The sequence below is a fragment of the Carassius carassius genome, chromosome 9, assembly GCF_963082965.1.
Source record: "Carassius carassius chromosome 9, fCarCar2.1, whole genome shotgun sequence".
Classification (NCBI taxonomy): Eukaryota; Metazoa; Chordata; class Actinopteri; order Cypriniformes; family Cyprinidae; genus Carassius; species Carassius carassius.
The window spans coordinates 20,275,083-20,295,754 of NC_081763.1; the positions used below are offsets into that span (position 1 = coordinate 20,275,083).

At 38.8% G+C, this 20,672-nt stretch overlaps 1 protein-coding gene across 7 annotated transcripts in view; it reads right to left on the reverse strand.

The window, feature by feature from the left end:
• Window positions 1-10,413: 10,413 nt before the first annotated feature.
• Window positions 10,414-20,672, reverse strand: part of LOC132149255 (trinucleotide repeat-containing gene 6C protein-like) — a 68,106-nt gene continuing 57,847 nt past the window's right edge. For 4 of the 7 annotated variants that reach the window (XM_059558341.1, XM_059558336.1, XM_059558337.1 and 1 more), the window contains 9 exons: window positions 20,405-20,660; window positions 19,803-19,967; window positions 18,139-18,327; window positions 17,186-17,335; window positions 16,837-16,938; window positions 16,140-16,355; window positions 11,916-11,989; window positions 11,692-11,831; window positions 10,414-11,592 (listed from right to left, as the gene is read on the reverse strand). In XM_059558341.1, coding sequence (XP_059414324.1) covers window positions 11,214-11,592; window positions 11,692-11,831; window positions 11,916-11,989; window positions 16,140-16,355; window positions 16,837-16,938; window positions 17,186-17,335; window positions 18,139-18,327; window positions 19,803-19,967; window positions 20,405-20,660 — 1,671 coding nt within the window. In that variant the 3' untranslated portion in view covers window positions 10,414-11,213. The remainder of the gene's footprint in view (window positions 11,593-11,691; window positions 11,832-11,915; window positions 11,990-16,139; window positions 16,356-16,836; window positions 16,939-17,185; window positions 17,336-18,138; window positions 18,328-19,802; window positions 19,968-20,404; window positions 20,661-20,672) is intronic. The other 3 variants (XM_059558338.1, XM_059558340.1, XM_059558339.1) reach the window with 3 other exon arrangements.

Sequence of the window (20,672 nt, forward strand, 5' to 3'; positions counted from 1 at the left end):
CATATGACCAAATGATGTGTGAAGACACAAAACCGTTGGTCTGTACAGGAAACTTTGTTTTTTATTATTATTTAAAAAAAATTCTCTCTTATTCAGTTCTAGTTCTACTGAAGAAACAAAGTCACCTACATCTTGTATGTCCTGGGGGTCAGCAGATAAACATCACATTTACATTTTTATGTGAACTATCTTTTGCTATCGTAACTAACTTTTTAAAATATTTTATCAAGACTTTTCAGCATCTGAAGATTTGCATTACATCCAAAGGCTTGAGGGTGAATCGGTGGACATAGATTGTGTTGCAGAAGCAAGTAAACCCCGCCCAGCGCTTCTGCACCTGAGACGAAGGTTTGCTCCTTCAGAGAGTCTGTTGAACATCTCCGAAGATAACGTCGTGAGAGCAGATCCAGAGATTGAGGGACGAATCAGTATCTCTGGACAGCTTAAGTTATTCACTGTTACTCTGACTCTTTCTCATTTAACAGCCACAGACACGGGGCTTTATTTCTGCGATTTCTCAGGAAATCCATCAGATCCGCTCCCGGCGAACACAGCTCTCTTTCTGCTTGTAAAAGCGCCAGGTTGGTGGATGCGTTGATTTCAGACACATGTAGGTCTAAAAGGCGTAAATGACCTATATCACATTTAATTTTTTAATTAAAAATCAAGAAAGATTAGAAATCATACAATAAACGCAATGCGATAAATACTGCGATCCATTACCATTAGACCAGCTTCAATGTTAAAGACCAGAATAAATGCTTTAATAAGAGAAGCACACGTTCCGTAATATTATCAATAAAACTACACTGACACCAAGAGGTGAGACCAAAACCAATTCAACAATAAACTAAGGCCTAGTCCACACGGACACGGGTATTTTTATAACCGGAGTTCTTCCTCCTGCGTTAAAAAAAAAATCCCGTCCACATGAAAACGCAAAAACATGCTATCAAGCGCTGTCAAGAGCATGCCACACCAGCAGGCGGCGATATAACCCAAATTGTAAAGTCACCTTGGCCAATCAGAAGCAGTCAGCGGCGCACAATCTGACGTCAAACACAGCGGATAACGGCGCACACTCTGACGTTGAAAGGCAAAAACCCCGGTTATACTGTCCACACGACAACACTGCAACCGGCGTTTCTGAAAATGCTCACCCTGGCTGTAGTTTTCAAAAATGTTCGGTTTCGGTGCCCTGAAACTGCGTTTTCGTGTGGACGAAAGGCCGAACCGCGTAAAAAAAGTCACGGTTATTAAAATACCCATGTCCGTGTGGACAGGGCCTAACTCGAACCCAATAACATCACTGTTTGCCTTCTGTAGATCTGCTTACGGTGGCCGAGAGAGCTCAACACGCTGCAACTTAAGATAACACATGCAAATTGAAAAAACATCAGCAAATGCAAATCCTCACAACACATGCATACAACGAAACGCCTGCTAATACTTTACAACACATGCAAATTAAGAAACGCTGCAAATCCTCACAGCACATGCACATTAAGAAACAATTAATGAAGCATTGCAAATTTATTTTCATTAACCTTGAAATTATATTTAGCTGAGGATATAAAAAGTTAGCCATCTTAATTAACGTTTTACATTTAATCATGTAATTATTCAGCTTATTTAGGCTAATAATATCCAAAAGATAAAGGAATCATGGTGTTTAAAAAAACACCATGAAAAAAAAACCTCACCTTTCAGTTCACCAACAACTCCACTGACCAGTAGCCACTGCACGATAAGCAAATCAAAGCCGGGTCCGACACTTTTTGAGGTCTCCTTGAAACATTTCCATTGTGGTCAGTGCTATTTGCAGCGTGTTTCGTTATATGCATGTGTTGTGAGGATTTGCAGCATTTTCTTAATATACATGTGTTGTGAAGGATTTGCAGAGCGTTTCGTTATATGCATGTGTTGTGATGATTTGCAGTGTTTCTTAGTATGCATGTGTTGTGAAGGATTTGCAGAGCGTTTCGTTATATGCATGTGTTGTGATGATTTGCAGTGTTTCTTAGTATGCATGTGTTGTAAAGGATTTGCAGCACTTGTGTTGTCAAACTGATGAAGATGTTTTTTTTATTTAATGGTGTTTTTTCAATTTGCATGTGTTATGCAAACTGCAGCGCGTTGAGCTCTCTCGGCCACCGTAGCTTATACCTGAATTCAGTTTGTTTCAAAATAGATGCACTCTGCACTGTTATTAAACTGACTTGAGCTGAATGACACTATTGTGTTAGAGCCAGGTGCGGACTGGCCATCTGGAGCACCGGGACTTTTTCCCGGTGGGCTGCTAGCCAATGTGGGCCGGCCCACCCGGTACACAAATATATATATATATATATATATATTTTTTTTTTTTTTTAATTGACGGAAATCATAATATTACATCTCTTTTCTACGCAAATGGATGAGTGAGTCGATCGCGCAGCCAACAAGCGCGTTTTCGTCTAATTTAGAGAGAGACAGATTCATCTGGTACAGCGAATTTCTCTGAGCAGCAGGCCACTGTATACATTCACTTAAAACATAACCGACTGTGTTTACGAGAATACTTGCAGAGACAATTATTTTGAAATAATTGTGTGTGTATTTGTTCATTCAGAAGTTACGATACCCAAAAGATGAATTAATTCTTTGTACGCGCATTGTCTGAAATGCTGCTCACAGCGCGTGCTTTGAACGAGTGCGCGCAAGCTTCGAACGCGCGCAAATTGTTTAAAAAAGTTGAATCAGCAAGATTTAGAAACAAGTGAAAACGATCAACTACGATACATTTCACCCCTCCAAGCGAGTGAACAACGCGAATTTTAAATCGCTATTCACGATAGCCCGTCGGAAAGAGCAGTGATACATTTTGGAGCCCGACTGCAAAACACAATAGCCCCTGGACGTCGGGCTAGCGATTTTGCGAGCCCTGCACCTCAGATCTATCCAGTTTGTGAACCACTGGTTTCCACAATGTTTTCGTTAAACAAAATAAATGATTATTTTAAAAGATTTACTCAAGAAAACGTAAAAAGAAAAGATTTTACACGAATCGGATCATGAACTTATTTTACCGCATATTCATGCATCTGTTAACTGAATGCAAAGTGTGAGTTCTAGGAGAATGTTTGTCTCGTGATGAACATGTATCGCTCACTAGGAGTCGCTAAATGAACAGCTGCAGCACGCAGGTTATCTTTTTTTTTTTTTTTTCAATGGAGGATCAGTTGCCCTATTGGTTAAAATCCCCAAACAGTATACTTAAATATCAAATAAATAAATTACATCAAAACAGGGGCGTTTGCGTTTTGATGTGGTGGGCTGCTGTGGGCCAGAAAGTCCAGGGCCACTTTTTGGTCCCAGTCCGCCCCTGGTTAGAGCTGTCTTATTATGACCCCTTTAAGATTCTAGCTTAATATGTTTAGCTATAGTGATGGAACAATAAGCTCAGATCTGACTCTGAGGACATAATCTGTTTGTTTCAGGTGAGTCGTGCTCCTGTAGGAGGTATTCTCTGCTCATATATTCCATCACAGGAGGAGTGAGTCTGCTCTTACTCTCAGCCATCACTGTCTTTGGGACACATTATGTAAGGTTCACCAACAGCATAGCTTATCACTTCATTTAACATATAACAAGCAATATATAATGTCATTCTTAATGTGAAAACACCCCTCTTACTTGTCCCCAGAAAAAGCCACAAGCTCAACCAGAGCGTCAAAGCACAGCTCCAATTTATGAAGACATGTCAAGTGTGAAAGGAAAAGGAAGCAGTCCTCGGATTTGTCCACCAGACCCTGAAACATCTGCTCCAATGTGGAAGACTATGCTGGAAAACCTCTATGGATCCCCTAATCGGACAAATGTGGAACAGCATCAGGAAAAGGAATTGTCATAAAATTCAGCTTCGTTGTAAATTAAGCTATGCAGTGTATTCATTTGAAGGGTCATGCTAAAGTTTACAAGGAGTAGGGGCTTTTTCTCTTTTTCTATATTTATATTTTTAAATTTTTATTGAGATCTATATATGAAGTAGCTTTCCATTGATGTATGGTTTGTTAGGATTGGACAATATTTGGCAGAGTTACCACTATTTGAATATCTGGAATCTGAGGGTGCAAAAAAAATCTAAATATTGAGAAAATCACCTTTAAAGTTGTCCAAATGAAGTTTTTAGCAATGCATATTACTAATCAAAAATGAAGTTTTGATATATTTACGGTAGAAAATTTACAAAATATCTTCATGGAATAAGATCTTTACTTAATGTCCTAATGATTTCTGGCATAAAAGAAAAATAAATTTTGACCCATACAAATGTATTTTTGGCTATTGCTACAAATACACCTCAGCGACTTAACCAAATGCTCCAGGGTCACACACCTCTCCTGCCTTGTTCTTTTCAGAAACTAAGAAACAAAAGAATTGCAACACCATAAATTATGAAAGCAGAATTAACATACAGTTTCATGTTACAATATTAACATCGTAACGTTATAATTTTATATGCTGAGTCTGGTAATCTCAGCCTGGTCTGTTCTCTGAAAAGTAGACAGTAGTAACATTTGTGGACTTGAACTTGAACTGTGTATTTGAAACAGCATAGCTACCTTCTGATGTTCATTCATGTTTATTCCATGCTTAAATTAGTAGTAAATATTACGTAATAATATTAATCACAAATGTTACATTTTAAAAAGTACAAATGTTCTGTCACCTCAGTTAATAAATGCATAATAACTAACAATTACACTACAATTAAAGAATGTTAATAATATTAATAAACTAAAGTATTTAGATACAATTTTAAAAATGATAAAAAAAGTTCTATTTTACACAAAATGATCAAACTGGGTTGTAGTTCTTCCTTAAAACAGCATTTTCCCAATTCTTCTTTGATCATTTAAAAGTAATTTAAGTAAAGCAGAGTGATACTTTCTGATAATTTATCATGGGCATTTTTTGTGTGTGATCCAAATTGCTACACAAGTCAGTTCGCACTACTAAAAACATTTTTCATTCTATCAGAAGAATACAATGACAGGTTATTAAGCATCCTACATTAACCATATTCATCCTATAGCCCATAACACTGCAGGATACTGCCTCCCATCGGACCAAACCAAATGACCAAAGCAAATGAACTGCAGCCAAGAACAAAAATGCAATTTATTAATTGTTTGAAAGAAGCTCCATAGTTCAAAACATTTTTTTTTTCGGTGCATGTCAACAATCACATTCTATGAGGAGAAAAAGAGAGAGAGAAAACGAAAACATTAAAAGCCGCAGACTTCTTAAAATCTCAGTACAGACATATTCCTTAACATTTAAAATCAAAAGGCAAAAGCAACCCAGTATCTCCATCCACACTTATCCCAGTAACACACACTCTCTCTCACACACACACACACTGAAAGTCATGGGCTACAAAAAAAAATACAAATAAAAACCCCACAGTGCTTCAGAATGAGACTTTCATTGGTTTAGGAATACACAGCATGGTGATGTACTGTACGTAAGAAACATGAAAAATGGGAAATAAGATGGGGTCGGTGGGGGACGGAGACAACAGAGCAAATGAGCACAATAAAAGGACACAGAAAGAATACCTCTAATCCCAATGAGAGATGGGTCACAGAGGCACCCCCACCCCTTGTGCATAGATCATGATCCATATAAACCAGCTTTTTTTCTCTTTCAAATCGATCAAGCTGATACAGGAATCGTAACCCCTGCCCCCAACCCCACTTTTTAATTTCCCATTATGCAAAACCCACCACAAGAGACAGAATGACAAATAGGAAAGAAATAGTAATGCACAATGGTCCTGATTTCAACAGGAAGGGACCTCATGTTAAGAAAATACAATAAAGATTCAAACATACAGCATTTGTATGTTCTTTCACCATCTTTTGAACAATCAAGATCATTGATCATTTTGTTTAAAATGTAAAGCAATTTCAATATAGAGATTTATATATAAAGCACTCCATTTTTTAAAAGTTCATTAAGAGTTCATTATTTGGTAAATATGTAACTGCTACGGATTTAGAAACAAATGCATTTTCTTCTTCTGAAATCCATAACCTTCTTCAGTGCTTATGTTTTTTTTTTCTCCTGTTATCCACTTTCTCTAAAAATGAATATTAAATGGCGTGGAGTTGGTACTCTGGAACCCTTGCCTTCCTGAGACATGATCCACTTTTTTGTGTGTGTAAGATAGTGAACATTTGTCTTCTTTCTTTTTTTTTTTTTTGCTTCCAAAAAATAAAAAATAAATAAAAAATACAGGCTTTGATAATCTATGAAAGTAACATTGCCAACATAAATAAAAAACAAAAACATGACAACACTGATCAATCCCAGAGTTCTGCAAGTAGCACAATAATCTTCATTCTGTAAAGTGTTCTGGTTATTCATTTGATGGAAGTATATGTCCTTTAGGATTTTTCTCTTCTCATGACAATCCCATTAAAGAATTTATTTTCCTTGAACTTCAGAAAATCTTGAAATGCTTGTAAACTGTTGGTGGCCTTGCACAAATAAGATACTGAACAAAAACTAGAACAGATATAAACATTATCAACCCAAAAAAAAAAAAAAAAAAAGGAAAGGAAAGGAAACCAGAAATGTAGGCACCACTGAAATGAGTCTTGTGAGAAACTCTTCTCCAGATGTCTATCCAGCTCATCATGATGTAACATCGGGAGTTACAAGTCCCTCTAAATCAATCTATGGCCACAATTCTTCTTCTTCAAAAAAAAATCCCCACATTTCATATATCATTTTTTTTCTGATTATACATCTGAAAAACAAAATGGTGCAATACTCAAAATAATAATTTTCTTAATCATGGATTATTCCAAAATAAAAGCCACTATAAGGTAGATAATAGTACAGATAAAACAACAACAACAAAAAAAAACATGTTTGTTATTTTTCTCAATAAGTCCTTGAGTAAACATTAACACATGAATTGTCACCTTGTCCCCTTAGTACTTTAATATCATGTACGATTAGCTGAATGAGGGGAAGCAGACACTCACTGCAACTCTAATAACAAAGCTAATAACAAATACCATAACAATACTCATCCGAATATATTTTTGACTAGCCAACCAAAGAAAGACAAAAAAAGAAAAAAAAACCCTTAGATGCTGAAATTGAAGCAAAGGCGTAAACAAAGCCACTGTAATCACTAGCATACATTGGTTTGAACGCACTCACACAGGCAAATGAACGCATTCATCCGTCATACAGTACACGCAATCTTGTGCAAACACTCACATACAACCCATGTCACTGCGTTTTTTTTCTTCAGTTTGAACTGATGTTTATCAAAAAGCTTGGAAGTGTATGAATGACAAAACTATTACAAAAAAATGTTTCACATTACATTATTGGCGCTTCTTCTGATTCAAGTATTTGTGTTTTTTCATTTGTATAATTTTGATATGTTTATGCTTTTTATCATCTAGGTAAAATTATGGAGAGAAGGAAACAGGGTTACTCGGGGCCTGAAAACCAAAGTCAAGGTAAATAAACAAAAAGGTAACCAGTTATATACATACACAGGATTTCAGTTGTACATGTATAACAACCAGCATGTGCATATTCTAGCCAGGACCCTAAGAAAGAGGATTCGTGTTTCTTAGAGCTTCTCTCCACCCAGGCCTAGTCCTATAGATAAGTATATGCCCACAGTGGAGGACTGGGCACTTGTTGGCTAGCTAGCTTGTCTGCCAGGCAATCCTCTGGATTTTACACACGGTTTGGACGTTTGTTTTTTATGGTCTCGAGTACAGATTAGACAAAAGGCAGTTAAAAATATATATCTTCAAAAACAGGCAATAGTGATTGTTACTAGTGTCACTCGAGTGTAAAAAAAAAAAAAAAAACCAACACAAAAAGACTTCTAGAAAGGCCTTTTCCCCTTTTAAGACTTGGTATCAACTGTCATGTGCCCCAGGCCTCCTGATACAATAGGTCCATATATGGACCTGGACCTGTTTTAAAAAATGAAAAAAAAAATAATAATAATAATAATCTGCACCATTCCCCTGCTATCGGGTCAGGACAGAATTTAATACCATCAGTACAGCAACCCCAGAGTCATCTGTCTGCCACATCAGGGCATCCAAGGCTTGCAGAGAGAAGCACTTCAGTCAAGAGTGTACTACAGAATTAAAGTTTCCTTTTTTTCAACAATATTAATATAAATCAGACAAAAACCTTTTTTGGTTTAAAAAAGAAAACATGTACCCAAATGTGAACCATATACAGTGCACCTAACCGTTCTGGATTCCCTGTTTAATTGTCAGCAGTCCTCCTAGATATATATATTTGAGACCCGGGAAAAGGTGCTACCTGTCTTGTCTTGGTGCCAACCTGCATTCTGCCTCTCCATCTCCATGTGCTCTTTACACAACCAAACATTAAAACAAATGCCAAGAAATAAGAAGTTCCACTCTGACAGACTCACGTCTAGGTTAAATCTATGATTGAGAATAGTTACATTAGGTTCTCCGAGTCCACTTGCCCACCCATTTAGCATCTTTAAAGCCACATCGGATAATGCAATAACACCCTCCTTGTAAAAATACGATAAAACAGTTTGGGGCTCTCTGAGGCTGCCCTGAGACTGCATGTACATAATGTAAGAGATCATTCAGAGAGTAAACAGTGAGGGCCTGGTCACTGTTTCTTACTTTAGGGGCCACACTGTAAGGAAGCTGCCTTCTCACAATCACCTGGTGAGCTGAAGAGTGGGCTTGGAGAGAACTACAGATTGAAGGCCGTGAACTGCACCTCTCGGTCGGTCTTTGCATAGAAGTGGAGAACCGAGTCTCCGTTATCATTTGCTTTTATTACTGTGAGAAGTGGCGACCAGGTAAAGTAGTGTACTCTGCCTGCCCTTTGTGGTAAGCACCAGTGTGAGTGTGTGGCCCATCGGAGTGGAGGAAAGTGCAGAGGAGAGGCAGAAGACAAACTGAGCACCATCGACCTTACTCTTCGTTTTTGCCACTACGTGCGCTCCATCCTTAAAACAACCCTCGCTACGAGTGATTCGGTATCAATCGCCGCCACCGTTAACGCTGAGGTGTGCCTCTTAATCAGAGTGTTTCTGCATATGCGCAGCAAGAGGGGCTGGTGAGAGCAGCTACCATAGAGACCACTGCATTGACACACACAAATCAAAAAACAATAAAGCGTAAAATAACGACATAACATCAACAACAGCAACGTCGATAACAACAGCAATGTTGACAAAAAAAAACAAAAAAAACTGGCAATTCCAGAAGGAAAAAATCCAAATCGATCATATAAAAAGTACATAAAACGCACCTGTCCACTTCCAGCTAAAGTGATCTTTGCATGAGAGGGAGAAAGAGAGTCTGTGAGAGTGAAGTTGAGACTAGGTCGAGTGCTGGCGCAGTAGTAGTACGTACTGATTGGCCAGGTCTGAAGGAGCCACTGCTCCGGCCCAGGCGTTCTGGCATCTGGTGCGCCGGCCTGGCACAGCGGGTCAAAAGTCAGAGTGTGGGCACCCGAGGCACCACAGCAGATAGGCACTCAATGGCCACACTTATCATACAGGTAGGCAGGGCCTCCAGGGCAGGGGGCCCCGTAGAATCCATTAGAAACATTACAACACATCTAGCATCTCCAGACAAAAAGGCTAATGATTTTGGAGTACTGTAACAGTGATATTTACTCTGATATATATCATCTTAAAGAAAACAAAAACACATGAATGCTTCAGTCTTGGTGCGGCATTGTTGTTTTTTTTTCCTCATCAGACATCCCTTCATTTTGCTACCATTTTCGAAATGTCGGACTTCAAAGTCAAAAGACCATGGAAAGACGAAGAAGAAAGGAAATGGCAAAATCCGTTTAGAGTTCAAAAAGGAGCATGGAGGAGACGTTCGGTAGATTGCTTTTTGTCAGTTTCACAAGTCCATGTGTAATTTGTTGGCATTGAAGTCGGAGCTTGGCGCTCTTGCTAAGTGCTATGAAGAAACCAACGCCTTCTTTGTTCCATACTTTTTGTACCAAATACTACAACAACGAGAAAAAAAAAATGCATTTTGTCTACGGGGTTAGAAGAAACACCTCTTATTTGGTTTGAAGCCCCTGTAGTCACACTTGTCCTTGAGTGTGTAGAGGAAGTGCTTGTGAATGTTTCATCACCATGGGCTTACACACTGAGAGAGTCCTCTTCTGTTCAGTGCCACACTTGGTGGACATGGCAGGAGACAAGTCTTTGATCCCCCCACCGTCCACGGACGAGCTCCTACCATTTCACCGGCAAAAAAGCACTATGTAAAGATGGACGGAAGAGTCTGTGGCATATATTGCACTTCAGACGAACGAAAATGAGGGCTTATGTTTTTTTTTAGAGACCGAGGTTGTTTAGGAAAATAAAGCGTGAACAGAAAGTAGTCCATTTGAAAGTGTTTCCTATACATTTTTTCGTGAGCAGTGGTTAATATATACCTCAGCTGTCCACATGTCCTCTCAGTTTAAGAATAAAAGCCTCAAATGTGCAGAAGCGTCAGATATCTGTCCGTCCTTTCAAGAGTTATGAGGACAGATGGCAACCGAGGGAAACAGGAAGTACGAATGCAAGTATGCTGTGGCTGAGATAGAAACCATGACAGTCCTGGCTCAGAAATGAGAAAATGTGCAATTCTTAAGAGGAGTTTCTTCCGAGTACAAATGGAGTGGGACTGATCAGCAGTTAAGGCTAAAGTTTAGTGCTGTTAATTAATCCAAAGATCCACAAACTGAAAAAAAGCCATGGATCCAGTCTAAAAGATAGGAGTAGGGGAAGTCGGTTTGGAATGATGCACGTTTCTTCAGGGAGTGAGCGATATGCTGTGATTGGGCTGAGAGGATGTGCTCGTGCCAGAGAAATTGTAAAAAAATGGCAGCTTGTCTCATCAGTTCGTAGTAAAATACACTTTCACACTGGTATCAGTTATTAGAGAAAAGTCTCAGTAAAGGTTCTCTTTTAGTCCTTGTTCTTCGTAAGAAGTCTATAGAATACTGTAACCCAAGCCTAATGATCAAAATAACACAAATAAGAAGAGGAAGAAGGTCAGCAGCCTCTAAGCAAGTGTGGCCTCAGCCTCCTGACGTTGATTATCGCCAAATGATTTGCTTGGTTTTTGCTCGTTAAGTTTCATATTTTCCTGCGGTTAGGGGGTTTGACATGGTCACATGGACTCTCCGCTCAGCAGGTCTCCAGGGAGCAGCGTATTGATTGGGGTGGGGCTGCCCACCACTCGGCCGTCCTCAGCACTGGGTGGCCCCCACAGGCTGGAGTACTGTGGTACACCCCCCCACAGCAGCTCGTTGCTCGCCTTTCCACCGGACCCCATCCCGCTCGCTCCTCCTCCTCCAAGACCGCTGCTGTTCCAGTGGCCGATGGGGTGTGTGGCCACCGTCCCTCCGCCCCCCAGCCGTGTTTGATTGGTGCCGGGGTTGGCCTGCCAGCTGGTGGTGGGCGTGAGGGACTGACCCTGTGCAAAGAAGCGGTTTACCTCCTCTTCTCCAGCAAACTCTGCCAGTATAGTGGTGTTTCCCAGAACACACCTGAAAAGCAGATATTTAGAGAAAGGAAACGGATAACTGTGATGATATAGCGAAGATTTATTCTAGAAGACGACGACAATAGTAAAACATTCAACGTACATGTGTAGGGACTTCTGGGCTTTGGCAGCCTCCTCTTTAGAACTGTAGCGCACCACAGCATTGCCCTGCGTCAGGTTGAGATGGAATGTGATGAGCGGGCCGTGTTGCATGCACAGTGTTCGCAGTGTTGAACCATCAATCTAAATGTCACAGAACAGAAAGAGGGTCATATAACACCGCACACAATTAACCAAGAAATTTGAAGTCAGTGAACACTAGGATACCTGCGGTGTGAGGTTTCTCAGAACCAACCAGCTAGTGCTCCTGCTGGAGCTGTCTGTGCTCCACGTGGTACCTACTTAGAGAAAGAAAGAATTCTTTAATGCTGTGATTTACTTTTATAAGGCAGTCCATTATATGTTATAACATTATTGCAACATAGTCTAAGCATTTAAGTACCATGAGCACTACTGTTCAAAAATATATTTATTAAAGAAACTAATAATTGCATGTAATGAATTAAACCTTGCTAATCATCGGGAAGAAGGAGGCGGGAACCGGCGGACAACCAAACAACATTTTAATAAAGCAAAATAAACACAAAACAGCGCACCAGCCCCTCACGGACGACTGGTGCGCGCAAATAAAAACCAAAACACAACTAAAAGCCCAGGCCTGGTCCTCTCTCGTCCTTCACTGTCGTCGCTCCAGTTTTATATCCTTCCATCTCCTACGTGGGACTCGAGACCGGCGGTGGGCCGCAGGTGCCACTGATTTGCCCAATCATTGCCGGCCTCACTCGTGTTCCCACGTCCCTCGGCCCCGCCCCACTCGCCACATAGCATTAATAAGTTTGCATGAAATTGATTAAAAGTGACAGTTAAGACATTTGTAATGCTACAAAAGATTTTTATTAAAAATACAAATTATTTTGAACTATTCAGCAAATAATTTAACACTGGAGCGAAAATGTAATTTTCCAATCACAGGAATAAATTGCATTTTTAAATATATTGAAATAAAATGTTATTTTAAACTACAATAACTTTTTGCAATGCTACTGTCTTTTACTGTATTTTTGATTAAAAAAAATGCAGCCTTGCTGAGCATGAAAAACTGGACCCAAAACTTTTCAGGTATTATAAATTGTTTAATATGTGTAAGGTCACCTCTTTAAACATTTGTTTTTATTAAAATATTAACAATTTTAATATTGGTTCATCCTTTTCTGCCATGATGCTTGACAACCTCTACGATTGTATGGAAAAAAACTAAGTTAACTTTTGAATATTTCAACATCACATTTGTATACAAAATAGTCTGGCAAAAAGTTGCGCTTCAGTTAAATGTCATGAAAGTGTTATCAAGCAACAGCATTGGAATGTTTACTAACAAGCGACATATGCGAGACCACAAAACAGTAAGTTCGCTCAGAATTCTAATCCTTACCCCCACATTTTGACTAGCGTTTACACCAACATAAAAGAATCAAATGACAATTCAACTTCTGTTTCAATACACCCACACCTTTGCCTGAGAATAGCTGCACAAACACACATCCACCTGGGATTAACACTAGAGCCAGCGGGTACATTTTACCCACGTACATAACTACTGTTTTGATACTGCTAAAGAACATATTATTTGACCTTATTATGCCACCGTCTTCACAAAGAAGTGTCTAGAGTCATGAAATGATTATGGCTAGTAAATCAACTATATTTTTGTCCTGTTGTTTTATGGTCTTTTAAATGTAGGCAACACTAATCACTTTTCATTACGTTCAATAACCTAAACAAGCCTGTACTGACAATGAGAATAAGAAGGAAATAAATACATATTTGGGTAGTGTAATATTATAATACAATACAGTGTTTCCCACAGACTTAGATTCTATTTGCGGTGGTGTGGTTTGGGGACCGGGGAAGGGGGGGGGGGGGGGTTAAATTAAATATATATATATATATATATATATGTATGTATATATCATAAATATATCATATATTTTTAGTGACAAGTACACATTTCTATTGCCAACACTTAGTGTCAGATACCTTAAAGGGATAGTTCACCCAAAAATGAAAAATCTATCATCGTTTACTCACCTTCAAGTTGTTCCAAACCTGTATGAGTTTCTTTGTTCTGCTGAACACAAAGGAAGATATTTGGAAGAATGACAGAATCAAACAGATCTCGGCCCCCATTGACTTCCATAGTAGGAAAAAATATATACTATGGTAGTCAATGGAGACCGAGATCTGTTTGGTTACAAACATTCTTCCAAATATCTTCCTTTGTGTTCAGCAGAACAAAGTAACTCATACAGGTTTGGAACAACTTGAGGGTGAGTAAACGATGATAGAATTTTCATTTTTGGGTGAACTATCCCTTTAAAGACATTGCTATGCCATTGCTACACTTTTTATGCTATTACTGCTCCACAGACTTCTTGTTGCAAATTTTGCTCACACACACACACACACACAAACCTGGACCTGGAGATGGACACGCACACACACATACACACACTCACACTCACAAAATTACTGACACACTCAAACACAGGCTCACACACTCAAAAAGACTCACACACACACTCACACCAAACTGGACCTGGAGGTGGACACACACAGACTCTGACACACACACACACACACACACACACACACACACACACAAACCTGGAGATTGAGGTGGACAAAAAGCAACACACACCAACCTGAACCTGGAGATAATAATAATATAATGTCTAGTCTGGTGGCTGTGATATATATAAACCTACCAACGTCCGTTGCCATGATTTTTGGAATTACTGATCGCGAGAGGAAAAAAATGACGTTTTAGTCGCATAACATCGGTTAATGGAAACGCCGTCATTTCGCAATAGTTGTTTATCGATATTTAGGAAAAAAAATACAAAAGTTTTGCGCGAATCTGTAATGGAAACGCGACAGCGCTTAACATAGACTAACTTCTCAGAGTTATGTTGAGCAACAGTGTTCATTACTAACCATTCAACCCCGGATTGATTCTGGAATCTTCACTGGGGGAATAAGCATTAAACACCGGCAACAATCCGTCCTCTAACTAATGCATGCTCATGTTTTGATTCAGATCGTGTTCGAAGAGGAGGGGCTAGTCGTGCGTGCCTCCGTTGTCAGTTTGTGAGAGGGAGGGAGCAAGCAGGGTGCAGCTCTACAATAAAATACAATTGTACCCATATTAAATAGTTTAAAAATCTGAATCAATCCGTGGCGGTCAGCGTTGATATTGTGGCGGGCCGCCACAAATTAATGAATGTATGGGAAACCCTACAATGTCATTCATCAATATATAGACCAATTTCAGTGTTTGCAAAGAGTGATGATGTTTTTTTGTGTGTCAGAATTGACAAACTCACAATTGTTGACTTGAATAAAGTCCGAACTAGGAGATATAAACTTGCATTTGCAAGAAAAAAAAGTCTAAATTGTGAGATAAAACAGGTAAATGTTGTGTAAAATGTTATAGGTTTTTAAATAGTATAACGTCTGCATTTACCTTACCTATAAAAATTATTACCTATAAAAATTATTTGCATTCTGATTCTGACCTCCAAAGGCACAACAATCAATTTTTTCTTATTCCATAGATTTGACCCGTTTCCTTCCACTTGTTCCCAGTGTTTTTCTGCCACCACTTTGCATGCGCATCTGCAAGTGACCGTAACTGTGACATCTACTCCAAAGTGGTCTATTAAGAGAGCCCATATTATTTAAATTAGTAAAATAGAAAAGAGCAAAAATTTACCAAATAGGATGTATGATGCGATGACAAATTCAAGTGCACAGATTCACCTAATTATTAATTTGATTAGTTACATAATTTATAATTTGAAAAAGAGAACAATACCAATAAGCTTCAGGTAATAAAAAAATTAAAATAAATACATCATAGATCAGATTTTTTTTTTCAGGAAACGGGCAGACTAGAATAAGTGATAAGTGAACAATAAATGATAGAAATGGCAAAACAACTATTAAATAACTTATCCAAAGTCTGAACATTTATAGGTAGGCCAAAACATCTAAATATGATATCTGGATCGCTGTCAGATGCTGAGCCGACCCAGCCACCATCAGACTCTCCATCACTCATGGCATTTAGAGCTTCTAATACCTCTTTCATAAACTGCACTCTTTTACTCATTGTGTCTTTATTTATGAAAAAGTTAATGGCTAATTCAGTGAGTGAAAGGCATTGCCTAGCAATGTACAATGTTAAAAACATAATGACAAATGACAGGGTGAAAATACAAATACAGAAATTTGACCCCTTGGCGCTTATAGGTATAAATGTCCTGCTTTTTGATCTGATTTTGTCTAAACAATTTTAACATCAAGGGATTGTAAATTACACGATTTTTGTAAAAGTCAATGAAAATCTGTTATGTACATTTGAAAAATGTAAAACAGTTTTTTTTACCCTGTGGCAGTTCTAGCGTTAAACTGCTCCTTTTATGCACACACCTGGAGAGTAGGAGCTGCTCCAGCCAGCCACCAGGCCCAGGGTGTTTCCGCCCCACGTGGATGAGGGCTTGGTGTTGGTCAAACCTGGGGGCGGCCGTGTGGGAGCTGTTGTGTTCCGGGGTCCTTGTGGGACTTTCCAAAGCTCATGAGAGAGAGAAGCCTGGGTGTGCGAGATGGGCCCCGGAGACCAAGTGGACTTCATGTCAGACAGCTTCCCTGTAGATCAGAGATGTAAATGTGTGAAGTCCGAAAGAGTATGCTAACTGACATCTTACTTCCTGCTTCAAATTCTGTGCACCTCAGAAATAGACAAACTAAGTGGTGAAAGGTGTTCTCACAGCAGTCACAGTCACTGAGGTGCCACCGCAAACAGGCCCATGTGTTATATTGTAAGAGTTCATGTCTAACAAAATAAAAGAGTGCCTTCTCAGCACTTCCACCTCACAAAAATCACAGATAGCCGGTGACCATGCTGCACAAAGGGACAGTGTGACTAACACCACTGAGGGGATGTACAGATGAATGTAGGCAGGACAGAACTCTCTACGGGGGAAAGGGCCACACTTGAGTTGGATGCACTAGATACACAGGAATGCGACCACCGTTTTAGGGCCCCATGCTAGGTTGAACAGTAAGTGGTAAGAAAAGAGTTTGATGAGCAGGACTGAGGGCAGGAAGGGGATTCTGGGAGTTGTACCTGTGCTGGCTGCCTCATGGGAGGACAGACTGAAAGAGCTAGTGACTGGCCAATCGCTGGAGGGAGGCAGAGCCTCACCCATTGAGGAAGTTGGGGTGGAACCTACGATATGTCCCGAACAAAGCAGGCAATAATTCAAAGTTGAAATCAGAAAAATAATGTACGTAGAAAATATAAAAAGAAAATACCAACGCAATCTTAGTGGTTTTGTTATGTGAAAAACATTTAGACATTTAACATAAAAACAGCACTGCAATACCTTTAACTAGACATGGTGTTATGGGATTTATTCAGGCTTTGTGCTTTCAGTGACAGATACTTCACTGATAGATTGTTGTTGTTTGTTTACCTCCACTCCTGTCTCTTAGCAGGTAGCGGTTCACATCCTGAATGTTGGTATTGATGGTGGGCCCACTGGGAACACTCCCTGGGGTAACATTGGGGTCCGTCTCGGGGTCAATATTCTGCAGTCCTTTCCAGGGCACTCCTGGACAAAACTCTGAGGGATTTCATACCAATCAGATCAAGCATGACACAATATATTATTTGGTACACTTAATTTGAGATTGTCTTTGCATTATAAAACATTTATCCAATCTAGGGATTCCAGAACAGCTGTAACTGTTATATTACAAAATATTTACAAATATTTACTTAAAGCCCCATTGAGATTTTTTTTTTGTTTAATAATTTAACAAGATATTTGTTATGTTCACGGTTCTCTGATGTCAGTTAATGATCACATGGCATGCACGTAAACTGATACATTTCAGCTCTTTTTTAGTTTCATTTGGATTGTTTTTATATTAAAATTATTTGTTTAAATTAACAATTTGTATGATTTCAAAATGTATTTTAAATCCTGCAAAACCCTGATTCAATCAATTGCATTTATTAAAAACAAATATGTAAAATAAGAGAAAAATAAAAAATATTGCATTATTTTCTTTATTTAAATGATCAAATAAAATATATATTCAAAAAATAAAATATTTCAGTAATTTATGGTTTTCCAACGTTGTTAGCTTATCAAACAGTGGATTATGTCCATAGTTAATGTGGTGAATTACACCTGTAGTTACTCTGCTAGACAACCAAAATGTCACTTAAAAATCATTTTGAAAAATCTATTTATTTTTTCCAGATGCTACTTGGTTTAATGTTGTTTAGATCTAGTGTAATGTCATTCGGTGGTTTAGAAGTGTGACCTAACTGTCCAAAAGTATCCAACTAATTTGAAATCTGCTTAATCCTTCATAATCTTACAAATCCAGAGAGATATTAGAGAGGCCAGTTAGTCACCTGGAGGCCAACTGACATTTGTCCCATTGGAGAGCTTGTCATTTGTGTTCTTTCCCTGACCCCAGCTATCATGAGGTACCAGGGGGCTGTTGGGAGACTCAGAGCTGGGAAGCAGATTGTAGGGATTGTAGGAGTCATCCAGCGTGGGTTTACTTGGGGGACCCAGACTGGGGCCTGCAGAGATGGCACCTGTGTAATATTGGTGATATGGAATATCATTAGTCTGATATTAACTACTATGCCACTTGCCACATATAAGTGTTAATTTTGTCTGCTGTTTTTAATTCAGCCTTAGTCCTGTGTCAAATGTAACTTTTAGTTTTTATCACATTTAGTCAATTTATTCTGTTTTAGTTTTAGTCGACATACCGGTTTCACAGACCAGGTTTAAGACTAGCCCCAGATTAAAATTTAAATCTGAGCTGTTTCAACTCAAAGAAACATGTACTTACTGATCTTAAAACATATCAGTGCCTTTGTTTTGTCTTAAGATGCACACCAGTAATTTTTTCTAAGGCTTTTTTATAAAAATTACTTAAATGTCCTAACTGAACTATGGCCTAATCCTGGTTTAGGCTAAACCCTGTCTATGAAACCGGGCCTAAATGTCTGAGAATTTTAGTCTAGTTTTAGTCAGTGGAAACTTAAGTTTTGTCATATTTTCGTCTTACTGTACATATATATATAGCTCAATTTTAATTGCAATGATTGTTGTCATATGGGAAATGTATTTTTACATTTCATCAGATGTTGCTCTTTCACCAATATGCACAAATCAGTAAAATAACGACTCGTATGCATGGTTTATTTTACCTGATCTAGTGTACAGATTTATAACAGGATATATAGACGCTAAATAAACACCAAAGACTTTAGATATACACTCGCCCTGTTTACATTATGAAATTATTATGAAATCTGGTGTAACAAAAACCTACTCTCAAATATTATAACAGAGAAATTCCCGATAGTAATTCCAAATTGCATTAATGTTATTCTCTTAAAACAATGGCAAAAAGACTCATTGCCGCACAGAAGTTGCATAAGTAATATTACAATCAGCAACCACTATAACAAACAATGCAGTTGAAATCCATGACAGAACACTGAATGGATCTTGACTTTCATTTAAGCAGAATACCTCAAATGGCTATCGCTGAACTCCAGCTTACTTGTACAGTACTGTATGTGAGTGTTTTCAGATCACAGTGCCTCCGCAGAGAGAGTGTGTGTGAATGGTTGCCAGATTGCATTAAGCAAAAAGCCGGAAAGAGTACATATCCGCTTAACAGAAAAGGTCTGATTGGGGTATTTGAGCTCTTGATATCTGGCAACCGCAAACATGAACACCCGCGTAATAAGAGTCTTTTACAGCAGTCTGAAATGTTTTGGCTCCAAAGTTTTCAACAAAAATAAAAAGGTTTTGGTAAAGTTTTTGTTCTTTTAACTACATTTTAGTCTAGTCATTTTTCGTCAATAAAATATTGCATGCTCATTTAGTCTCAGTTATCATTTAACCTTATTATATTCATGTTTTCGTCAGGGTAAACAAAAACTATAATTTTGTTAATTTAACAAAATTAACACTACCAGATATTCACAATATTCATACTGATATCTATAATAATAATAATAATAATAATAATGATGATGATGATGTGTACCATGCTTGCTGAAGTTGGACTCCATAGGAGAGGAGCAGCCAGAGAGGTTTTCCATGGAGTTTGGGTGTGTCCACTGTGACAGGCGTGACTGAGGCTGAGGAGAGTCCTTCATGGACAGGCCACCCACTTCCATGCAGTTTACATTCATGTTATGGTTCAATCCAGCTACAGATAAGCACACATGCAAGAATCAGCGGGGTTGAATTTAGGGTGAACTGGATTGAGAGAGAAAATAGCTTCCCAAAGATTCCCATGCTTTTTTGAATCATTTGTTACTAAATAAGGGCTTTTAAAAATCTGTATTATTCAGACATATTTTCCAATGCATCATTGGACTCATTGAAAATAAAAGATTTGCTCACAAATTGAGAATCACTATGCCATAAATAAAAGAGCAATATCTAGCCGGTTATATATTTTAGAGTGGACTAGAAAAAAATAGAAAAAATTCACTACAGAAATGTACATGGCTTTTTTCAAGACTTTCAAAATTCTGTGCCAATTCAGGTTTACTAGGACTGTGGGAACAGTGTATATAAGAATATTTGGATCTTCACTAGTCTGAACAGAAAGAATACAATAACAGAGTGCTGGTAACTCACAAATAGTGTAGGGTGAAAAGGAGTTTGGAGAAGACTGCGGCTCTTTGGTCTGAAGGTCGGAAACAGAGAGGCTGGAGGCCTGGGGGTGGGCTGGAAACAGGTCCAGAGCTGATTTGCCTGCGCTGGGATGCAGGCCCGGGTGTGAGGTGGGTGGCTGCTGCTGCTGCTGCTGCTGTTGTTTCATCAGCAGAGCCTGAGCCAGCTGCCGCTGGTGCTGCTGGATCTGTTGCTGCATGTTATTGATTGTACGTGCAACCTGCGAGAAGAC